At 43.9% G+C, this 15,234-nt stretch overlaps 1 protein-coding gene across 1 annotated transcript in view; it reads right to left on the bottom strand.

Annotated features, from left to right (window-relative positions):
• Positions 1-27: 27 nt before the first annotated feature.
• Positions 28-15,234, bottom strand: part of CLSTN3 (calsyntenin 3) — a 36,700-nt gene continuing 21,493 nt past the window's right edge. Inside the window, exons 10-18 of the mRNA XM_042448837.1 lie at positions 14,456-14,512; positions 13,769-13,926; positions 13,414-13,562; positions 12,339-12,565; positions 8,166-8,336; positions 5,691-5,836; positions 5,441-5,576; positions 1,801-2,018; positions 28-1,699 (exon numbers count right to left, since the gene is read on the bottom strand). Coding sequence (XP_042304771.1) covers positions 1,544-1,699; positions 1,801-2,018; positions 5,441-5,576; positions 5,691-5,836; positions 8,166-8,336; positions 12,339-12,565; positions 13,414-13,562; positions 13,769-13,926; positions 14,456-14,512 — 1,418 coding nt within the window. The 3' untranslated portion in view covers positions 28-1,543. The remainder of the gene's footprint in view (positions 1,700-1,800; positions 2,019-5,440; positions 5,577-5,690; positions 5,837-8,165; positions 8,337-12,338; positions 12,566-13,413; positions 13,563-13,768; positions 13,927-14,455; positions 14,513-15,234) is intronic.

Raw genomic sequence — 15,234 nt, 5'->3', positions numbered from 1 at the left:
AATAAAGTAGTTTTGGGAACTGAGGAGGGGAGCAGGAGACCCTCTGCTTGGAAGCAGCTACCAGGACATGGATAGACACACACCCTGCCTGCAATTTCCACATAGGAGAATGGGAAAGAACCCCACACAGGTTTTTAAAGCCACCTTGCCAGATGCAGACAACTCAGCCCACGCCCCCTTGCCTCTGGGGAGCCTGCCTTCAGAAGGCAATAAGTCCCAGAGGTCGTTGGAGACCTCTAGCGCCTCATCAAAGCAGACCCCTTGTGAACAGAGCCTGGACTAGTGAAATCAGCACCTCTGGAGACAATTTGCTTCTCTCTCCCTGCAGGACCAGGCTTCAATGAAATGGGTTGGTGGAGCAGTAATGCTCTAGATTCTCAGCTCCTTAGTTTGAGGACCCTGATGGTTCTCCTAATCTTAGCTCTGGTTGCTCCAGTGCATTGATGCCTCACATTCCTGTGCAAGTTCCCTTCAGTGCTTGCTGGGGATATGTTGCAGTCCATGGCTGTAGATCTTCTGAAGGCTGTAGATGTGCTCAAGAAAACTATCTGGCTGTGATTTCTACACAGTTCACCCTTTGCTGCTCCAGCTTGAGGAAGGGGTATAAGTCAGAATAAAGCTCACAGTCTCTGAAGGATAAATCTAGCATGCAGGCCCTGACCTTTTTTCCTTCTTTTTATTTTAAAATCTGCTCCATTAGCTTTTCCACTTCATGTTTCTTCACTTATCTGAATATTATTGACAATTTTACAAAGCGACACAAGCAGGTTTTTTTGTTTGCATCAAACAAGAAAACAATAATAAACCTCAAACAACAACATTGAAAAAATATACAATATATATATATATAATATCTTGGGGCCTCTGATTTACCCCGTGTGCCATCCCCGCCCTGGCTCCCTTCTCCTTTTTCTGCATCCCTGCTGCACAGGACGCCAGCTGAGCTCGGCCCTGCTGGATGGGGTGGGAGTTTTCTGCTGGAGAGAAGGGTAAGCCCTCCACCACAATCACCCAGTGTCCCACTTGAGTCTGAACATGAACCTGGGGGGAGCCAGGAACCTGGGAAGAAAGAAAGTGCCTCCCTCGGGCGCTGCTCTTGGAAAGAAGGCTGGGGCAGGAGGCAGAGGTGGGTCTACAGTGAGGCAAGCCAAAGCAACCACCTCAGGAAGCAGATTTATGGGCAGCAGAATTGGAGAGAAATAAACCTGAGCCAAAAGGCCCAATCCACACATAGCTCCCCCATAGGTCAATTTGGCTTTCACTGGAGAACTGCTAGGCGGATTGTGCCCCATGTTTATTGAGGGCAGGGAAGGTGGCAATTAGATTTTCTGCCTCATGCACCAAAATGTTATGTTTGGGGCCAGTCTCCACTGTGTAAACAGGAGGTCTGGAGAAAAAAGAAGGGAAGGACAGGGAATAGGAAGAAAAAGAAGAGAAATGGGGAAATTAGGCTATTTCCCCCAAATACTAAACAAAAGCAGAACCTCACTTTTGTTGGCATTCCACTTCCACTCCCCCCACCCCCACCCTCCATTGCATGCCTCTAGTAGCAGCAAGGGGCATCATGCTTGCCCACAATGCGCTGGTCCTCTGCAACAGGGCTATCCGGTGAGTCAGAGTCACTGCTGTCCTCTTCTACTGCATCCCTTGCTTTAGACTCTGTGACATCCGCTGCCCTCTCCTGGCAACTCTGATACGACTGTGGAAAAGACAGAGAGGAGGTCAGTACAGAGGGAACCTCAGCCCTCTACCCTTTCCCCAAATGGCCTCATCTCACTAGCTCCACACCCCTCTCCTCACCTCCATGGGGTTGACGATGATGGTAAGAGCAGAGTCGTCCCAGAACATCTCATTCTCCTTGGCCTGTGCCCCTCCCTGGCTCCCCGTGGACTCGCCTGGGCACTCGCGCTCGCCCCCTCTTCTGTGCAAGGAGTGGATACGGAGGATGCCCAGGATGACCATCAGGGCCAGGAAGCCAACACACACCACAATAATTATAGTGGCAGCACTGGGGACCACTGCAAGGAAGAGAAGGACAAGCTCCACCTGTAATGACATCCATTGCTTCTCTCAGCCTGTAGATCTTGAGGGTGGCTTTGGTAGAGTGGCCCTTTCGCCACAGACCTTGTTGATGCAACACACAACAGGTGCATTTCTGCCCCTTTTCTAGAATCTCCCACTGCAGGCTGAGGAGCCAGTGGCCAGAGGTTTAGCTGTCCCTCCACTGAAAAGGAAAAGACAGTTTCAAGGAGGGCAGCTATTAACCATGGTTGCTTTAATGGAGCCTCCAGATTCTGAGGCTACCTCTGAATACCATTTGCTGGTAAGCCAAAAGAGCAGGGAAGAGCTGCTGCTTCTTAGAGATGCCTGACTAGCCTTTCCAAAAAACAGAATGCCAGGAGAGAGGGAGCCCTTTGGCTGGGTACAGCAAGGCTCTACTTATGATTATTTCTCTCATATGTCTTTGGTTTGCAGAGGTTATATCTTAAATTCATAATGTCTCAACAGACCTTTGCCCTGGCTACTGAAGGAGCTGCCATCTTGACTCCTATAGCAATAAACCTTCACATTTCTTTAAATTATTGCCAAGCCCTTTCTTGAAATCTTAAAATCAGGCTCATTGTGAGAAGAATGACATAGCCTAGAGCTTTGCAAATACAAATAGTATACAAAATCTTTGGACTCCTTGCCAAGCAAATCTAGCTGACTAGCTAAATGATGGCATTTAACAGAAAAAACTCATTGTTTCAGAAAGCTTATCTAGCTATCAGTAGTAAAGACAAGAAATACCAAAAGGAAACCATCAACCACATTGTGAGCCAGGTGTACTTTTATCTTAGACCTAGCAATGAATCTATGAATTTCTTGCCTGGAACTCCTACTTATCCCATGTTTCAGATGTTTTGTTGTTTGTTGTTAACTGCCCTCAGATCAATCTCAACTCATGGCAACCCTATGGATGAGACATCTCCAACCCCCCCAGTTCTCCACTGCTCTGCTTAGGTCCTGAAAACCCATGCCTGTGACCTCCCTGATTGAGTCTATCCATCCGGTGTGCCATTTCCCAAGGTTTCAGCCTAGGTTGGTCTTTCACAAAACCTAGTTTTCTTTTCCAATGAGTTCTGCCTTCTCATGATGTGGCCAAAGTACAATAGCCTCTGTTTGATCATTTTTGCTTCCAAGGAGATTTCATTCTTGATCTGATCCAGACATTTGTTTGTCCTCATGGCCGTCCACAACTCAAATAAATTGATTTTCTTCTTGTCTGCTTTCTTCACTGTCCAGCTCTTGCATCTGTACATGGTGATTGGACAATGGCTTGTATGATTCTAACTTTACTGCTCAATAGTATATCTTTACACTTTAGGATCTTTTCCAGTTCTTTCATAGCTGCCCTTCGCATTCCTAGTCTTCTTCCGATTTCTTGACTGCAGTCTCACTTCTGATCAATATATGATCTAAGGTACAGGAATTCTTTGAATATTTCAGTTTCATTATCTAGGTTGAATTTACAGTATGTAGATCCTCCATGGTATTCCTCCAGGCATACTAGTGGCCTTTTAAAAAAGTATATTTATCTTGTACTTCATCACTTTAGTAATTGCGGGGGGGGGGGGGGGGAGCCAGATTTCAGCACTGATGTATTGACTAGCAGCATCTCTCCCAGGTTTCAGTTAACATTTTTAAATCAGTTAACACCACATCTAGGTGTGGTTGTGAAAGCTGGACAGTGAAGAAAGCTGACAAGAAGAAAATCAACTCATTTGAAATGTAGCTGTGAAGAAGAGTTCTGAGGATATCATGGACTGCTAAAAATAAATGAGTCCTACAGCAAATTAAGCTTCAACTCTCTCAAGATGCCAAGATGATTAAACTATGACTGTGGTGCTTTGGCCATATCATAAGAAGACATAACGCACTAGAAAAGACAATATTAAGGTAGAAAACAGTTGGAAAAAAGGAAGACCACATTTCAGATGGATGGACTCAATCAAAGAAGTGACATTGCTGAGTCTTCAAGACCTGAGCAGGGCTGTTGATCATAGGATGACTTGGGAGTTCTTTCATACATAGGGTCGCCATAAATCAAAGCTGACTTGAGGGCAGTTAACAGCAACAACAAGTAGACTACTACCTCAATGTTGCTTTTCTTTTCACCATTTATTTTTACCCAAATGTTCTAAATTGGTCCATTCTGATCACTCTCCTGGATTTATGTACAAGTGAATTTGTCTTTCCTTTATACTATTACTCCCCTCATTTTCTGACACATCTATTCTGTTTGAAGAGATTATGTCTTTCAGTTGTTATATTTCAGTCATGGGAGACATTCCACTAGGTCTCTGTTAAATCTATAAAGTCACATTTGCCTTCCTGCACTAGGGCTTCAAGCTCATCTTGTTTGTTTCTCAAACTCTTGTATAGGCATCTGTAATCTTGTTTGTTCTCATCTTTCAGTTTTAATCTAGATTTATTCTCTCTCTCAGCGTCTTCTCTAGAATTCACACCTTAGTTTAAAGCTTGCGTTTGGGCTGATGTTTGAGCATCTCCAAGCCTTAGGTGTTTAGTTTAAAGCTCTCTGGTTCAGATTTGCCACACTACTATCACAGACATTCTTCCCAGTCTTTTTGAGGCACAGCCCATCTGTAACCAGTAGTCCTCTCTCTAAGAAGTGAAGACTGTCATCCCAGGAACTAAGCAGACTTTCTCTTCTCTACATAATTTACATAGCCAGTCACTTTTAGTATCCTCCTGCCCCTTATCCTTCACTGTTCTTATCAGTGAGCCCACTTGAAATAAGAATAAAGGACAGCTCACCCAGAGAGTGTATCAGTAGCAGATCCTGCAAGTTATGATGAACTGAAGAACAATTGCTAGGTCCTACATCAAAGGAAAAGTCACATCCTCCTCATCAGGTGATTTTGGTGAAAAGAGCAACCAAATTGCCCAGAGAACTTTGGCGCCATCAGTGGAAACTAGCTTTCCAGGCAAGACATAAATAATGAGGAAGGCCTTGTTTTCTCCTGGTTGCAGGACAGAAATTATCATTGTTTTGTGTTTGCTCAAATGCATTTGAGTGCAGTAGTTATTTCTCAATGGGATCTCGGCAAACTGGCTCTATGACAGCTCTGTGGCGGGCATGGAAGAACAAAACCTGCATTACATTGTGAACACCCTTGCTCTTTGGCCTCATTTTCCTTCTCGGTTCTGCTCAAGTTCTTTACCACAATGAAAGTATGAACCTCCCCCTCTATGGCCCCTTCTCAGGTTAGAGAATGGGTCCAATCAAATTAGCATTCCCCACCGTCAATGTGACTGCATTGAAGAAAGGAAAGACAAACTAAGATATCCCATTATGGATAATTACCCATGCTTCAACTCTTCTGACCCCTCCTCATCATTACACACTTGTATATACTAAACATCAATCAGTACGTACTGGAGTTACGGTGGATGTTAGCCAAGCTGTGGCCAGAGAGTTCTGGTGGGAGATGATGGCCTCGGTGCATGAACTGCTGGGCACTCATAATATGGTTGGGGTGAACAACTCGGTTCATGTTATGAAGGACATTCACCTGCAAAGAGAAAATTCACGCCCTGAACTCGAACAACTTGACTTCAGCCTGGCCCACTACTATGGCCACTTTCATAAGTTTTTAGTTCCACATTCTCTCTTATGATGGATTTACCTCAACAGTAAACTCATTGCTGGAGTAACGGCCATTCATTTCCGTGCAAGATAAGCGGAACTTCCTCTCATAGAGAGCAGCACCATGATGAATGCAATATGAGACCTGGCGAAGGATCTCTTCATATACAGCAATGCTCTCCACACCTATAAATCAAAACAGATGAAAGTGAGTGTGGGGATAGAGGACCTCAAGCTGGCTGGATTTAGGTCCAGTTTCAGGATACAAAGTACATTTCTAATGAAGCATATGCAAACTAGCTTGATAAAAGTCCAATGGTCTCTGGAGGCATGTGAGATTTTAAGGAATTCATGGATTCCTTTTCCTGCTAACACATGTATCTTTCACATTACATAATTATAGCATTTTAATTGCCATGGCAACATCCTATTGCCTGGGGTATGTAGCAAGGTAGCCAGAACTCTCTATGGCCTCATTGAGCTACAAATTCCAGGACTCCATCAGATGCAGCTACAGCAGTTAAAGTGGTATCCTACAGCACTACTTATCATGTAGTGTGGAAGATACACAAATGGCACACTGATGCAGTGTCACTTGGCCCCTCGGTTTCCTCCATGTTCTATGCTGACTACCAAGGAAGCTGAACAGATTGTAGTCTGAAAGGCAAGCCACTGGATGAGCTAAAGAGGCAACTCTGACAACGTATGATGGCATTAGTGGTTCTGCTGTTATTTCTATCAGAAGGGACACTAACAATATGAGTGATAATTGTGAGCTTTCATATGCAGCAGCCAAGATGGAATGAGTAGAATTTTTTAACAGAGGGAGACCTTTATGGTGTTGACAGGGATGGAAACAGAGATGTAAAGAAATATAGAAATATGAGAAGAAACATTGAGTGATGAAAAGTCAAAAAGACTGCTAAAAGACATTGAAAGGGCATTGATGTCAGATACTGGAGGGATGGGGAACCAGTGGAGGGCTTTGAGGAGTGGTCAGATATGACTGGAGTACCAAAAGAGGTAAACTGCTTTGGCACCATAATTTAAGCAGAGCAAGAACTGATGGAGATGATGTGCACTAATGCTCTTGTCACAATGATCCTTGTCCATACCTAGCACTACATACAACAAAAATATCAGGGGCAGAAGGAAAGCAATGACTCCCTAAAGATTTCACCAAGAACCAGGTTAGTACCTAATCATTATCCAAGGCAGGCATTCTTCTCCTAAGAGAGAATGTAAACTTGGAGCTGCCAATTGTCTAAGTACTGCAAAAGCAAAACAGCATTTGCAGCCTCTGTAAACATCAACTGGCAGATTTAAGGCTTCCATTTTACATGAATTCTCACTGGACAGGTCAAAGGAACTACATACCTGCCTGCTGGGAATCCCACTCTGTCCATCTCTTGCCTTCGTGATCTCACCAGAGATTGCTAACATTCACTCTTAATAGCTGTACAGGTTAGAAACCTGCTTTTAAAAAATAATTAAACCTGGTATTCTTAAAAATGCCTAATTGGCATCCAGTACCAAATGTTGTACTTTTTTTCTAAAGTATGCTTGCATGGGCTTACTAATATATATTTACATTTAATTTATTGAAATATTTTTATCCTAATCTTAACTGAAGATCTCAGAGCAGCTTACAATAAAACCATCTTACAACAATAATTACAAAAGTTTTTTTAAAAATTAAAAAATATACTAAATACTTTTTCAATTTATAAGCTGACAATATAAAACCAGTTAAAACAATCTTGAATAATGTAACTATAAAATGCGCAGCTTGGTTAAAAGCAGTTTGGTCCAAAGGCTAAAATGCCAGGTTTTAACTTTGCCCAAAAATGATTCTAGCATAGGTGCCAACTGGGCCTCCAGGGGGAGGGAATTCCATAACTGGGGTGCCAGCGCAGAAAAGGCCCTCTGCCATGTCCTCTCACATTGCACTTCCCCTACAGATGGGACGCAGAAGGGAATGCCAAGATGAAGGTTTTGGGGAAGAAAAAACAGAAGAAAGTGTTCAAGGACTACCACTGAAGCTCAGGCTAAGCATAATGGTGGCACTTTGTGGACCACACAGGTGCCAGTGCTAAACTTGCCTTCCTCTACTCACCATCCGTTGTGGCTCTCCCCGCAGCAAACAGCCCAGGTGTTTCCCTCCTAAACTAGAAGTCACTTCCAGTATCAGTGTTCAGCTAAAGAGAGAAACAACTGGAAATCCCAACTATGGTGAGGTAAACTGTAGCCAGATGTGACTATCAACACCCCTCTCCACCTGTACACCGTTTTTGCCACTAAGATCTGATGCAGACACTTGATTCCTATAAGGTAAGGTAAAAGATCTAGCGTTTATACATGGTAGTACAATTAGTCTGGATCTTGTATATATGAACACTATCAGTTGGGTGTGGAAGACTCATAGTCCTAAGGTTTCTTATACTGCATTCCTAGGTTGTGATGGAAATAAGAGGGAAGATGATAGAAAATAAAAAGCTCTTGAGAAAGTGCTGACCTGTGACAGTAAGATAGGCTGAGGCGTTGATGAGCTCCAAGCCTCGCTGCTGCAGGGAGGCTCCATCCAAGAGGAGGTACTCTTTCTCAGGATCCAGTTCCTCTCCAGCCAGGGATATCTCACAACCATCCAGATTGTGAACAATCTCATCTGACATCCGTGTATCTGCCACTGCAAAGAAGGGGAAATAGGTAAGATGGGGCAATGTGTCAGTCACCTGTTTGTTTGTTACACACACATTCTACTCTTCCTCCAAGACACTCTTTCAGCTTTACAGCAAAACCGAAGGGACATTTCCACCAAGAGTGAGTATCAGTCAGGCAAATAATATTGTACTGACCAGAGGCCAGAATACAATGCCTCAGCATCAAAATGCAAATTTGCTTAAGAATCACATGCAGTTCTGATCATAATGATTAACTAATAAACTCAAAATCTTTGATCTCACTAGATTTTTACAGATAGGATGAGTAAAACATGACACTTCAGATGCCATTAGTGGATTCATGTTAGCAAACAGTTTAGCTGTGTGCAACCTTTGATCCGTTCTAAACCTTTTTCATGTCACATTTTGTATGTCTCTGGCCCCAACTCCCATTTTTACAGCCCCCCAATGCCACTTTCGTTACACTACCCACAAATACAGTGGCTTAGGTTGCCAACACCAAGCCAAATATCATCCAAAAACTGTGATCAAAAGTGACACGACTTCTGGTGTGCCCAAACACATTGGTACAGCCTGTGGGAGGGGTCCACAGCATGAAAACTCCCCCCCAAATTTGCCCATGCCTCCTATATGCAGAGATTCAATACTACATCAGTAAAGAATATACCGACTGTGAATATTTTGGCATGTCTACTGTGCACTAAGATACAAGATGATCATCTAGATACAGCAAGTTCCCAGTTGGACCCTCAACTTAGCCATTCACCCCTGGGTTGGCCTAGACAGGCCAGTCTGTCTCAGTTTCATCTCCACCATTATGCAACACACTATAATGGGCAGCTAACATGTTATTGCTGAGAGGATTGTTGCGAACAGCCCCTGTATTGGGTAGAGGCCGGAGATCTAGATCTGGAATAGTTGGAAGGGGCAGGCTGGGGGCACCACTGTTGTTTGCGGTATTGTTGTTTTTGACCAGTGACACCCAGCCTTTTGCCTGTGAGACGTACTTTGGCCAGTGTGTCCAGAGACTCGTCAGTTTTGGCCACAAAAAGGCTGTCACCTTCAAAGGGCAGAACCTCAATACACCTTTTTGCCTCATCAATGAGATCAGTAGATCTCAGACAAGCACATGAAATCACTTTGGCCAACCAGTCCACCCAGTACCTAGCTGAGAAAATTTGCTGGCTGACCAAAGAGAGAGCCCCCCGTGTAGAAGGCAGCCACCTTTTGTTCTTCCGGCAAGGAGAGGAAAGCAGACAACTTGTTCCACAAAAACTTCTGGTAGGCACCCATACAAGCTTGCATGTTACCCACCTTGGCAGAAAGGGCAGTTGAAGAGTAGAAACATCATCCAAAAACGTCAAGGCTTTTTCCTTGTCAATTGAAGCAGAATGTATTTTTCCAAAAGATTTAGAGGTAGACTCAACCACAAAGGAGTTTGGAGTAGGGTGGGTGAAGGGATAAGGTGCTGTGCCAGGTTGAACCTTGTAAAGACTTTAAGCTTCTTTGAAGCAGATGGCACAGATGTAGGATTTACCCAAGAAAGGTTCATGACATATGACAATGAGGCAAGAAAGGGTAGGACGGCTGGTGAAACTGCAGTGGTATCAACAGTCTGAAACACAGGCTCTCTCAGCAGCTTAGGAGCAACCTTGACTTGAAGCCCTATTGCCCAAGCCATTCTCTGAATGACCTCAGAGAAGAGTTGAACATCCTCATTTGGGGACTGAGGTGTGGTGTCTTTGACCTCTTCCTGAGGGGATGCAATAACAGGAGAAGGTAAACCTGGTGTCACTTCTGTGACGTAAGCCGACTCCTCAGTAGATTGCTGAGGCATGGAACTAATAACAAACTGAGAAACCTGCATGGTAGTAGGAGCAGGTACAGCTTGAGGCATCGACATCGAGAATACAATAGGAATAACAGCAGGGATAGGTGTCAGGATCAACATCGACAGTGGAATCTGAGCTGCCTGCATTGACTGAACGGGAGATATAGGAGGTCAAGAGATCGTTGCAATAGTGCGAGGAAAAGGTGAAGGCACTCTGGTCATGTCATAATCAAGCCTAGACTCAAAACGGGGATGATGAACATGGTGTGGAGATCAGGATCGAGATCGAGACTGAGTTCAATATTGAGAGGAAGTGTTGTAGTGCATCTCCCTATGGTAGTAACGATCTCTACAGGAAGGAGAGTAAGACTGATAAGCAGAAGGGTGTTCTCTCCAATATTCTTTGGCTCGATAGTGATCAATATACAACACAGCGGTATAAGACGAATCTCGATAGTAGTGTCTAGAAGATGGCGCCAACAACTCAATCTGGTCTCCTGATGGTGTTGGAGAACAGTGAGATTGAGCTGGAGACACTTCATGGTGTCAAGGGCTGAAAGTACAGGGCTGAGCCTGTAAGCCCGAGCTGGAGAGGCAAATATCTGCGACGGCACAAAAGCAGGTACCGGTGGCAGTGGAGAGATCATCGGCAATAGAGATGGAGTGGGTACCAATGCCAGCAGCACTGTAGCACTCAGAGATGCCAAGGTCAAGATCCCCAATGTTGAGTCTGTAAATGTGACCGAGATGGGGGGCTGAGATGCCGGCGTTGGTGTTGATGTCAGGAGCAGAAAGGCCACAGTAGTCTCTAAGGCACATGCTGCCGTCGAGATTGGCATGGAGGCCGGAGGAGCCATTGAGGTCGAAGAGGTGATAGGCGGAACAGAGGCCTTAGACTTGCTTGGCCTTTTTGGTGTCACGGTCGTCGGAGACATCAGGTCTTTTCTTGGTCTTGTGAGGTTGGTTTTCCTGGGCAGCAGAAGAAACCTCCTGCAGTGAAGAAGACTGACCAGCAGATGGCTTAGCAACATCCTCAGAAAGGGAGCGTTTCCAACAAAAACATTTTAAGCATTGGGCGCTGCTGTGAAGAGTCGCGTTGGTAAAAGAGCGACAAATATTACAGCTGTTGGTAATGTGGCCCTCACCCAAACAAAAGGGCATTTAGAATGTCCATTGGTGGAGGGGCACCTTTCTATTACAAGAAACACAGAGCTTAAACAAAGAGTTGAAGGCCGTAAGAGGCCTAGAAGTGAGGTGTTAAGCCAGGCGAAAAATACACACAGACACAAAATCCCTTGCTTCAAAGCTCTGTAAGGGCAATGCTCACAACACAAATGCTTGAAAAATGAAGAAAAATGAAGAAAACTTAACTCTATCATACACAAGAGCACTCAGCTGGAGAGCAATCTGAAAGGAGTGTTTCTCTTGTGGTGGATGAAAGAGAACTGAAGGAGGAGTTAGATTGGCAAGATTGGGCATGATCGGTACACAGGAGGAGGTAAGGCTCCTGCCAATCTATTCAGCCTTTTCAGCTTTCGAATAGTTTCTGCACAGGCGCAAAACCCTATTGTGTGAGGCTCAGAGACCACGAAGAAGAAGCAAAGGTACACCATCTATAGGGAGGTTAGTATTAAGCACAAGCTCCTTCACCCAGTGGAGATGCCCTTCTGCTGAATGAACTGAGAGAACTGCTCTCTTGGCTAAGAACTAAAGGAGGAAAAACCAAAAGGGGGTTAAAGAAGAGTTGGAGCAAGGGATTAACCCAATCATGCTTCATCAGAACCCCTGCTAGTCCAAGGACATAGCTACAAACTAATGTCAAGACAATGTTAGATTAAAGCAAGGACAGCCTCAAATAATTTCTATCATCCTTAGGCTGAGCATGGTGTGGGATCAGCACAGCTTCTGATGGCTTAGTATTGGCTCAGATGGCTTTTGGGCTGAGTAAACATAATCATGGTTTCTGAAGACGGAAAACAACTGTTCATATAACCAGGGCTATGAAAGTTTCCTCCACTGTCTGTCATTCTAGATTATGGAGTCAGCTACCCTAGAGCTTTTTCTAGGATAATCTAGGATCTGTTTGTTGAAGGACAACACCACAGCTGTATATTGTATCTGCCTCTTTGTTTTGTCCCTTGGACCCACAGCATCCACACTGGAATACTCAGCTCACCTGTGCCATGCCAGCTCTCATCTTTTTTGGCCTCCACCTGATGTGAAATTGAGCAAGAAATCTGCAGGTCAGGGAAGAGAGGGACTCCCTCAGGACGTTCAAAATCAGAAGCAGGCCGGGCAAAGTGAGAACTTCCACTGAGTGAGATTTGAGGAGCATCAGGCTGAAGCACAACCACATAACCTTCCACATCTGGGATGGAGACACAGGACTCCTCACTGAAGCATCTAATGGGGAAAAGAATCATGTTTTTTGGGTGGGGGAGAGAAACAGGTCTCCCTTTCATAAAGCAAAGAAAACTTTTATTTAAGGCACATGTCTTTAAAGAAAGCTTGATATTCCAGCCCTTCCACTGCTCAGATCCACCTAATAAAGTTAGAAGTTACAAAATAAAAGTGAAAAAGCAGCAATACTTATTAAGAGTAAAAATGAGACATGAAAGAAACACATACCCACCTTGAATCATTGTGGAAGAAAGGCAGGATATACATCCTTGAAATAAATAAATACTGTAGAGCAAATTTTTTTGATTTTTATTATTTAAGTTTTACTGCTGGCTCTTAACGCCTTAATATTTTAAAGCCTGCATTAAAACGTTATGAAATTTATATATTTTCATATTTATTAAATAAATACTATTTGTTTTAATATATTTGCCAGGCAGGCCTAAATAAGTGGTATACAGAAATCAAGAAATCTGTAAAGCATCTTGTACATTGCTGCCACTAAACAGGTGAGCAAAATACTATTAATGTGTACAGCAGAATGGTATCTGCCCCCAAACCCCAAAGTGAAGCAATATGCAGGATTCTTAGGCCTGTTACAGACTGCCAAAATAAAGTTGCTTTGGGTCTCTTTGGAGGTATGCTGTTTAAATTATGCATGCACCCTAAGAATCTGGAAGCTGCACCAAAGCTGCACTCCAGTGCTTAGGAATGGAGTGTGGCTTTGGCGCGACCTCCAGCCTCTTAGGACCCATGCATCATTTAAATAGCATACCTCCAAAGAGACCCGAAGCAGCTTTATTTTGGCAGTCTGTAACAGGCCTTAGACAGCTACAAGTGTCATTACTTACTTCACAGTGGTGGTCAGTTTGAGGGGTCGGACTCCAGGAGTAGCAAAGCGTAGTGAGTTCATGTAGGCTACATGCTGGATTGCATGATTGAAGGTTTCTACATCATCACCCTCCAAGGTGAGAAGAGACTGAGAGGGGTTCACATGGACCTGTAGGGGAGGAAGGAAGGAAGGAAATGGCTTTGAGGTTGATAATGTGTCAAGGATCCCAGCTAGTGGTCAGGAGACATATAGGAGGACACAAGGAGATTTTGCTGTAGACAGGAGCAAGCACAGTCTGGGAAGCCAAGCCAAGGTGCTAGCAGAAGGAAGGGAGGGAAGGAGTTCATGCCATCAGAAGCCAGGGAAAGGTGTACCTTCATCCCTTTGCCAAGGCTGTCAAAATCGCTGTAGTCCAGCCCCTCGCGACAGGCATAGAGACATTCTATCACCTCCCGGCTCTCAAGGCTGCCAGGGCGTGCAGTGAAGCCAGCCAGGTAACCGTGGAAGTAGTGGTGAATCGGCAGAGGGTCTCCTAAGGGGGATACAGGAGGAGGGATGGTGTGAGAGACAGATGAAAAGAAAGGAGGGGGGAGAACAGAACAAAGACAGCAAAATAATGCAGATAGGAGGAGGAGAGACTGAAAAAGTTGAAAGGGGAGGGAAAATGTCTTGGATGCACAGCCAGCAGAAAGACAGAGCAAAGAAGATGGAGGCTGGGAGTCTGCAGACCCTGTTTGTTCTTTGTGGTTTCAGAGAAGAACAAATTCCCCAAAAGACAGTTTGGGCAAAAGAAACAGCAAAAGATAAATGATGGGGAATCTCAAAAGGTAACACTTTTAACTCTTCTTTCACAGACTAACTTTGATGCATTTTGCCCCATTTTCAAGCCCTCTCACAAACCACAAAGATTAAACCACCATCATGCCCAAAAGAAGCTATTTGACCAAGTTGTCAAGATGCCAAGACCTTTTTCCCAGAGGGGAGGGAAAAGAAATGGTCAAGGGAAAATGAGAAATGTCATGCGTGGAGAGGCATGCTTGGTGACAAAGAATGTACTGTACCTTGCCCTATATCTGTGGAATTCTCATTCACTTTTATTTTCTCTTTGTTTTTCTCCTCTGCAAAATAAAATAAAATTCAGAGCATTGAACAAATATTACTCATTGAAAGCTTCCTAGAAACCAAGGAGGACAGCACTTCTGGGTCATCCAGCCATTGGGTTTTCTTTCTCACATGCAATTCACTGGAAGAAGCAACAGCCAAAAATCCACAATGCCCAGCTTTGCAATTTAAGAGAAACTGTACCTGAGGTTTGAGAAAGAAGGCAAGAAAGCCATACCTTCTTAATTTCCAAGCTGGAAACCTGAAGACCATTTTCACTAAGATAACCGAATAGTGGTTAATCCCATCCCCTCACAGCCAGTGTTTGCCAAGATGTCTCTATACATCCAGCTGAAAACCATTCAGTGAGCCCTCGTGGATGGAAGCAAACTTTCTGCCTGGCATTAACTGAAGTTTTTGCACACAATACTAAAAAATACTGTGTCTTAATGATATACTATAACAGCTTTTATGTGTTAACAGCTAGTGAATTTATACACAGTAAATTGCATGCTCTTAATGTGGTCACTAATATTTAGGTTTGATAATTAAATCACTATTGCACAGATTTAAGTTAAAAAATCTGGATCTTTTGGTCCAGTTTCTTTCCTCTTGGAAACATTTAAACTTTATTTTCTCCTGAAAATACTTTTTTCTACTTCCAAACATGATGAAATTGTGCATCTGTTTCATGACAAGAGACAATCAAGGATTTTGAATTGCCAATTCCATTTCCCTT

This window comes from Sceloporus undulatus, chromosome 2 (assembly GCF_019175285.1).
Source record: "Sceloporus undulatus isolate JIND9_A2432 ecotype Alabama chromosome 2, SceUnd_v1.1, whole genome shotgun sequence".
Classification (NCBI taxonomy): Eukaryota; Metazoa; Chordata; class Lepidosauria; order Squamata; family Phrynosomatidae; genus Sceloporus; species Sceloporus undulatus.
The sequence above is the reverse complement of the archived record's forward strand: the minus strand, read 5'-3'. Positions and strand labels throughout refer to the sequence as shown.